General features: G+C 48.5%; 1 protein-coding gene across 1 annotated transcript in view; it reads left to right on the top strand.

The window, feature by feature from the left end:
- The first annotated feature begins 4,343 nt into the window (after nucleotides 1–4,343).
- IER5L (immediate early response 5 like) overlaps nucleotides 4,344–7,093 on the top strand; it is a 3,157-nt gene continuing 407 nt past the window's right edge. The window contains exon 1 of the mRNA XM_069069406.1: nucleotides 4,344–7,093. This exon is cut by the window's right edge and continues 407 nt beyond it. Coding sequence (XP_068925507.1) covers nucleotides 4,695–5,876 — 1,182 coding nt within the window. The 5' untranslated portion in view covers nucleotides 4,344–4,694 and the 3' untranslated portion in view covers nucleotides 5,877–7,093.

The following is a 7,093-nucleotide window of genomic DNA, read 5'->3' on the forward strand; positions in this document are numbered from 1 at the left end:
GAGAACCACAGGAAATGGGACCCTCTGTTCTTTTCTTCATCTTTTAGTGCCTAAACCATATTTTCTCCTCTTCCTGTATTCCCCACAGTATGTATCAAAGGTCCAGATCCACAGCTGAAACTCAATGGTCAATTGTTGGTTGAATCATTAACTCCCAAAGTCCAAGTCAGATAGTGCCAGGGAAGATCTGGTGAATGTTACCCACTCTGGGTGCTGCTGAAGGTCCCCCAAACCAGACTCCTCATACTCCTTCCAAATTCCAATCAGCAATCAATCATACTGACTTATTAACTGTAATAATTAACTATAAAAACAATATTGTTTTTTGCTTATGTCCCAAGATTAAAACCTTTGAAAGTAGGGAAGGAACTCAAGCTGAGAAAAGGCAGGCGGCCTCAACAGTGACCCCTGTGGACAACAGAGAAGTTTCCAAAGGGCCTGAGCTAGAGCTGTCTTTTGTCAAAAGGTGCAGTCACACTACAAGGGGACACAGTAGGGAGCAGAAAAGGCAGAAGGAGCTCAGAGCTAAAAAAAAATAAACCTCTAATTTTTCATCCTTCCATCTGCTCAGTTATCAGAAGAGGTTCTGTAAGGATAGCAGAAGTAAGGGCACTGCTGGAAGGGAACTAAACAGGTCTGTTCCTCCAGCCCTAGTTTAGGGAAAATTGGGAGTCTGAAGAGTCTGGGATCTGTCACCAACTCACTGTGGGTCTTTGGGGTGTCATTTCCCACTCTCTGGGCCTCAGTTTCCTTACCTATAGAATACCTTCCAAATCTAACACTCTCCAACTCAAAATAATAATAATAATAATAGCTGGAATTTATATTGTGTTTTAAAGTTTGCAAAAAGTGCTTGGAAAATATTATTTTGAGTTTCACAACAAGGCTGTCAGAATGAGAATTTAGTTGACAATTCTGTGGTCAATCAGGGAATCTGATTTGGGGAGCCCTGGTCAACACCTAGAATAGGTTAGCATTTACCCAGATCCACTCTGGCACAACCTGTCTTGCACTTTGGGCATTAATAATTCAACCAACAATTATTCATTGACTATGTGAAGTTGCAGTTAATACTGCTTTTACCTCCATTTAATAGATGAGGAAACTGATATTTCCGAAAGGTAGTGACTTGCTCAGTTACACAGCTAGTAACTGTGAGGTTTGAGATCTGATCCCAGGCCTTTCTGACTCTTAAGTACATCATTCTGTCCATTTCAGCCTCTGTTTCTTTATCACATACTAGTAAGTGTCTGAGGCAGGATTTTCATTCAGATCTTCCTGACTCCAATCTCAACACTACCCATTGAGCCAGCCACCTAGCTGCCTCCAAGTCATTAGAAGGGAATTAAACTAGCATACTGTACTACCTCCCCAACCCCTCCTCTCCTAGGGATACCTAAATAACTCTAAAAGGCTTAACAGCAATCTCTATAGACAGTCAAAATAAACAAGCCTGGCCTTTTACCTTGGAAGATACCTTCTCACCTTATCCCATTATGGAAGTTCTAAGAGGAGTTAACTAGATAACTATCTAAAAACTAGTCTTTTCCATTTCTAAAGTCCCCTTATTCTATATAAACCTAAGACGCTAAATTCTACTCATACCCATTCTTTCCCCCATTCACTGCAAAGATCCCAATAGTTAGATTTTTTTTTAACTGCTTGGGTAAAAATTTTCTAACAAAAGTCAAAACTAACCTCTCCTATATCCCCAACCCCCATCTAACCCCAAAGCAAAAACTGACAAAAACTAGGTGCTCATTTTGTCATTCCCATTTGTCTGGGCACTGTGTATGCCTCACATCCTCAAGGATAGGAGATGATGATGAGAGGGAAGGGGCAGGAACCAGAATGGATTTGTTGCTCTGAAATCGAGAGGGGAAATCATCTATTCTATAAATTCAAAAGATGGAGATGCAGAGTGTCAGAACTTCCCAAGAAGCAAAATAGTGATGCCAGAATTAAACTCCTAACAATTCTACAAAGAGTGCTTCAGGATCAGAGTAAGAGCAAAATGATGTTCAACTCAGACAAGTTATTTATTGAGTACCTACTGTGTCCAAAATTGTGTCAGAAACTTAGCTCAACTCTAGGAGCTTCAAGATAAAAGTAGGGAATTTGCTCTGATTCTCTTTCAGAAAAGATGGGGGAAGGGGGAGAAAATAGTATGGTCCATTGGCTAGAAAAATACCCTAACCTGGGAGCCAAAGTGCTTATTGAGTTCAAGTCTTTATTCTGTTACTACTTTACTTGAACACGCTTAAAAGTGAATTAAAACTTCCCCTAATAACATGGTTGTTTCGCCATGTTTCAAGTCATAAAACTGAACAAATTTTCTGGGATCCAGAATTGATTTTTGGCCCCTGGACCCAACAGTATTCATAATAATTTACATTTAAATGGCATTCTAAGTTTTATAAAGTACTTTCTGTACATAAACACTTGAAGGTAGTAGTTACAAATATATAATCTCCATTTTGCAGATGAGGAAACTGAGGTTTGGAGAGGTAAAGTGACTTGCCTAAGTTCCCACAACTAGTAAATGTTGGAAGCAAGATTCAAACCCAGGTCTCCTGACCCTCAGTGCTATTTCCATCACATCAGTCATCCTAGTAGGTAGACTTCATGAGAACTTGAACAAATCCACTTGAATTCATGTCATTGACTTAGCTCTTGTCAAGAACGATCTTAAAAAAAATGATGAGCAGGTTGATTTTAGAAAAACATAGAAAGACTTGCATGAAATAATGGGAAGTGAAATGAGCAGAACCAAGAGAATGTTCCATATAGTAACAGCAATATTGCTCGAAGAACAACTGTGAATGACTAAGTTATTCTGAGCTTTATAATATTCAAATCAATTACAAAAAGTTTTGAAGGAAGATGTCATCCATCTCTAGAGAAAGAACTGATAAATAGGAGTGTGCATGACATGGTTATGTGTATGTTTATGGTTATGTGTATGTGTGTCAAATGGGGCGGAGAAAGGAGGAAGGGAAACCGTTCAGAACGTAAATATAACCCAAAAATTGAGTTAATTTTTTTTAAATAAAAAAAAAACCTCTGGGTCTCAATTTTCCCCGTTTTCAAAATTGTGAAAGCATCTCCTCACTATGGATTCTCAGAGTCCAAGAGGTTCAGCCACTCTCTGAGGTGGTAGAAGTTGGGGGCTAAAATTATCTAACCAGAAACCTTTAGAGGTTTCCGTAGTTTCTACCTTCTGGGTTACAAAATGGCACAGGTCTGGAAGAAAAACTTTCCTAATCCACTTATAGGACCTTAGACAGTGGGCCAGACCAGGCAGCTCACCTCCCTGATCCACAGAGGACCACCAGTGATCTTGTTTCCTTATTTGTCAAATGAGAATCCTTTTCAGCTCTACGACAAGTTTTCTTACTCTGAACCAAAGTTAGGTTCTCCTTGTTTTCTCAACTCTTTTATTTGCAGAGCTGCTTGGATCCCTATTGAAGGGCAATGAAGTTTCATGTGTCCAAGTGATTGGGAAGGGTCAAGGCTGAAGATAAGACTGTGTATGCATAGTGCCCAAGGGGAAGGGATGAGAGGAAAACTCCATTGGAGAGACTAGAAGTAGTAATGGTGGCTGAGACATAGGAGGCAGTCAGGCACAGGGCAGGTCGTTTGGGATGAGGAAAGGTCCATAGGACGGGGAATAAAGAGGAGAAATCGGGGAAGGAACTGGATGAAGCCCCTGAGCCAACCTTGCACTCTGGAAGAGAAGGCCTCGAGAGAATACCGAATCTGTGTGAGCTTCTGTCTGTGCAGGTGTCTTGAGGGGAAGCGCCGAAGGGCAGGTCACGTGCCCGTGGGCGGGAACCTACTTACGAGGAGACCGCGGGAGGGGGCGCGCGCACACACACCTGCCGCAGGTGAGGCTGAGCGGCAGGGAAGGGGAGGAGCCGCCGCGCAGGTGAGCGCTCAGTACAGCTCCATGGGGAGCCGGAGGGCTGCGTCGCGACCGGGAAGGGAAGAATAGCTGTAGCTTTGTTTCTCTTTGTTTATTTTTGCAACCCGAGGAGCATGGAGGGGGTGGGGTGTGTGTCTCTCACAGCCACTGTGGTCCTGGACAAGGGGCAGCTGCAGGTTCAGCCTTCCCGACTCCAGCAGCTCCAGCCCTCTCTCCTGAGAACATTCCAGGCAGCGCAGACTGCGGCGCCGGCAGCGGCCCTGGGTCCGTTCGTTATTTGAATAGGACAAAGGAACCGCCTTGGTCTGATTGGACGGACAGACGACTCTGGGGCGGGCAGTCCCTGTCACTCCGACCGCGATTGGGTCTCTGGTTGGCCTGGGGAGCGAGGGGCGGGGCGCTGGCGTTCGGATAAATAGCGGGGGCTGGGGCCGGCGAAAGCTCATTGCTTTGCGCGCTCGGGTTCGGACGGGGCGCGCGGTAGGGATGGTGGCAGCGCCTCTCCGAGCGATGTCGACCCGCTGAACGGAGACTCCCCTTTCTTTTTCCTCCTTCTTCCACATCGCAGCAGCAGGCTGTGGAACAGCCATCCCCACCCTCTGCCCAGAGCCTCCCACCCCTCCCCGAGTCCCCTATCTCTATCTGCTCCACCTCACTCTCCCCACCAAGTCTCTCCGGTGCCCGCGCCGCGCGGTGCTGTGCGTGTCTATGCGCCCGGCGGTGGCAGGAGGCGGTGGCGGCTGGTGGTGCTGAGTCCCTCCGGAGGAGTATGGAGTGCGCCCTGGACGCTCAGAGCCTCATCACCATCTCTCTGCGGAAGATCCACAGCTCGCGGACCCAGCGCGGTGGCATTAAGCTACATAAGAACCTCTTGGTCTCCTACGTGCTCCGCAACGCGCGGCAGCTCTACCTGAGCGAGCGCTACGCCGAACTCTACCGTCGGCAGCAGCACCCGTACTCGGGCGGCGGCATGATGATGAGCTCGGCGGGTGAAATGGCCGAGTTCAGCCCTCTCCAACTTCCCGGAGACCCAGAGGAACGGGATCCGGGGGCCCGACAGCAACTACACCAGCTTCATCAGCTCCACCTCCACCACCAGCAGCAGCTGCAACAGCACCGGAGCTGCGCCGCCGGGGCGCCCGCGGGAGGAGCTAGCGGAGGCGGGGGCGCTGGGGAGCTGTTGGAGCCCGTGTGCGCTGCGCTCTTGCCCGGCGCGCACCACCGAGAAGAGACCTTGGCGCTCCAGCCGAGCCCTTCCCCACAGCAACAGCCGCCACCGCCTCCAGCCTTGTGTACCCGGGACCCTTCCTCCTCTCCTTCCTCTTCCTCTTCCGTCGCTGCTTCTTCTGCTGCTTCCTCCTCCACTGCCTCCCCCGGCTTCTACCGGAGCGGTGGTTGCTGCGCCCCGGGCGGCGTATACCCGCTCACCTCGGACTTCGGTGGCAGCCCGCTCCCGGTGGCCGGGGGAAGTCTACACTGTAGCAGCCAGACCACCGTCCTGGACCTAGACACTCACGTGGTGACTACAGTGGAGAACGGCTACTTGCACCAAGACTGCTGCGTTTCGGCGCAGTGCCCCTGCTGCTGCGGCGGCGGGCAGGGCGCCCCGGGACTGGGCCCCGCAGTGCCGGCCCCGACCGCGCTGCCAGGCACCAAGCGCAAGTACTACCCTGGACAGGAGGAAGAGGAGGAGGGAGGGGAATTGGGGGGAGAGCCCCCCGGGGGCGGGCCCCCCTTTACCCCTTGCAAGCGTGCCCGCTTTGAGGACTTTTGCCCAGAGTCGTCCCCGGACGCTTCCAACATATCAAACTTGATCTCGATTTTCGGCTCGGGATTCACTGGGCTAGTGAGCCGGCAGCCGGACTCGGAGCAGTCTCTGAACGGGCAGTTGTGCAGCAAGCAGGCTCTGGCCAGTCTGGGCGCCTGGACTCGGGCCATCGTGGCCTTCTAGGGACCAGGGGAGCTTGGGATAGAGAGTGCCCGGCCACAGTTAGGGGTTCGGGAACAGTGGGAGACAAAAGACTAGGGGAAATGGGGGAAAGAGGGGAGGGGGTGCCTGGGGAGTTATGGGGTGTTCTGTGGGGGAGGAGGGGAGACAGCTAATGTTTTATAAATTGTAAAATAAAAAATGTAAGATCTTGGACTTTATTTTTGCAGAGATAAAAAGCGCCTATTTAAATATTCTTTGTGTTTATCTTTCTCTTTTTAATTGTATCGATTGCAATGGTGAACGGTGGAGGAGGCAGCCACGTGAGGCGAGAGCTGCTTGCTACAAGAGGAAATTTGGGGGGAAAGACGGGTTACAAGCTTTGCACGGAGGCCAAAAACTGCCTAGACTCTGGTGTTGACCCTGGTTAAGAAGAGTGCCCTGGCTTACCCTTAGGGGCACTCAGGTTAAGGGGGAAATGGAGGGAAAATTTATCATATCCCTGGAAGGATTAGTGTCTGATCAATTCTACATCAAAGCTGTCAGTTCTTTAAACTGAATTCAAGAATTAACTGAGAGCAACTGTACTGGAAGGGTAAGAGGGGGGTCTAAATTTTTTCCCCCTTGAAAAATTTTGATCCAAAAAAGGAAAAAAAATAGAGAAAGAGGAATAGCTTGAGGAAGGCATCCATTTAGCTTATACTTCCATTCCTGGCCAACCTCTGACTCTAGTTGGATCTCTAGCATTTTCAAAGGGAAGGCAGAAATAAAAACATTTCAACTTTTTAATGCTATTTTTAAAACACCCACTCTCCTCTTCTTTCTATGTACACCTTTCTTCCTTCCCTCTCTTCACAACTGTAATTCTGGGGAAAATAAGCAGAAGGGCTTCAATCTTCTCTGACCTTAGTTCTTTCCCAGAAATCTTTGGACCCTCCCATGAGCTGGACACTGTTTGTGGGGGGGAACCAATGGAGGCCGTGAAAACTAAACTACATTTCCCATCATGCACAGCACTAAGGCCTTTTCTTTGGACTTAATTTTCATTCAAGAAGGGAAGGGAGGAAATTTATCCTTTCACCTTGATCTGTAACCCATCCACCCTCCCTCACCCTCAATGGAGAAGCCAGGAAAAGTAGTCAACTTAGAACTTTTTTTTTCTTCTTTTATCCAAGTCTCTGGTCAAGTGTGGGGGTGTGTGTGTGTGTGTGTGTGTGTGTGTGTGTGTGTGTGTGTGTGTG

The sequence above is a fragment of the Petaurus breviceps genome, unplaced genomic scaffold (assembly GCF_028583685.1).
Source record: "Petaurus breviceps papuanus isolate PSGF00001 unplaced genomic scaffold, PetGlider_PUasm1.0 90779, whole genome shotgun sequence".
NCBI lineage: Eukaryota > Metazoa > Chordata > Mammalia > Diprotodontia > Petauridae > Petaurus > Petaurus breviceps.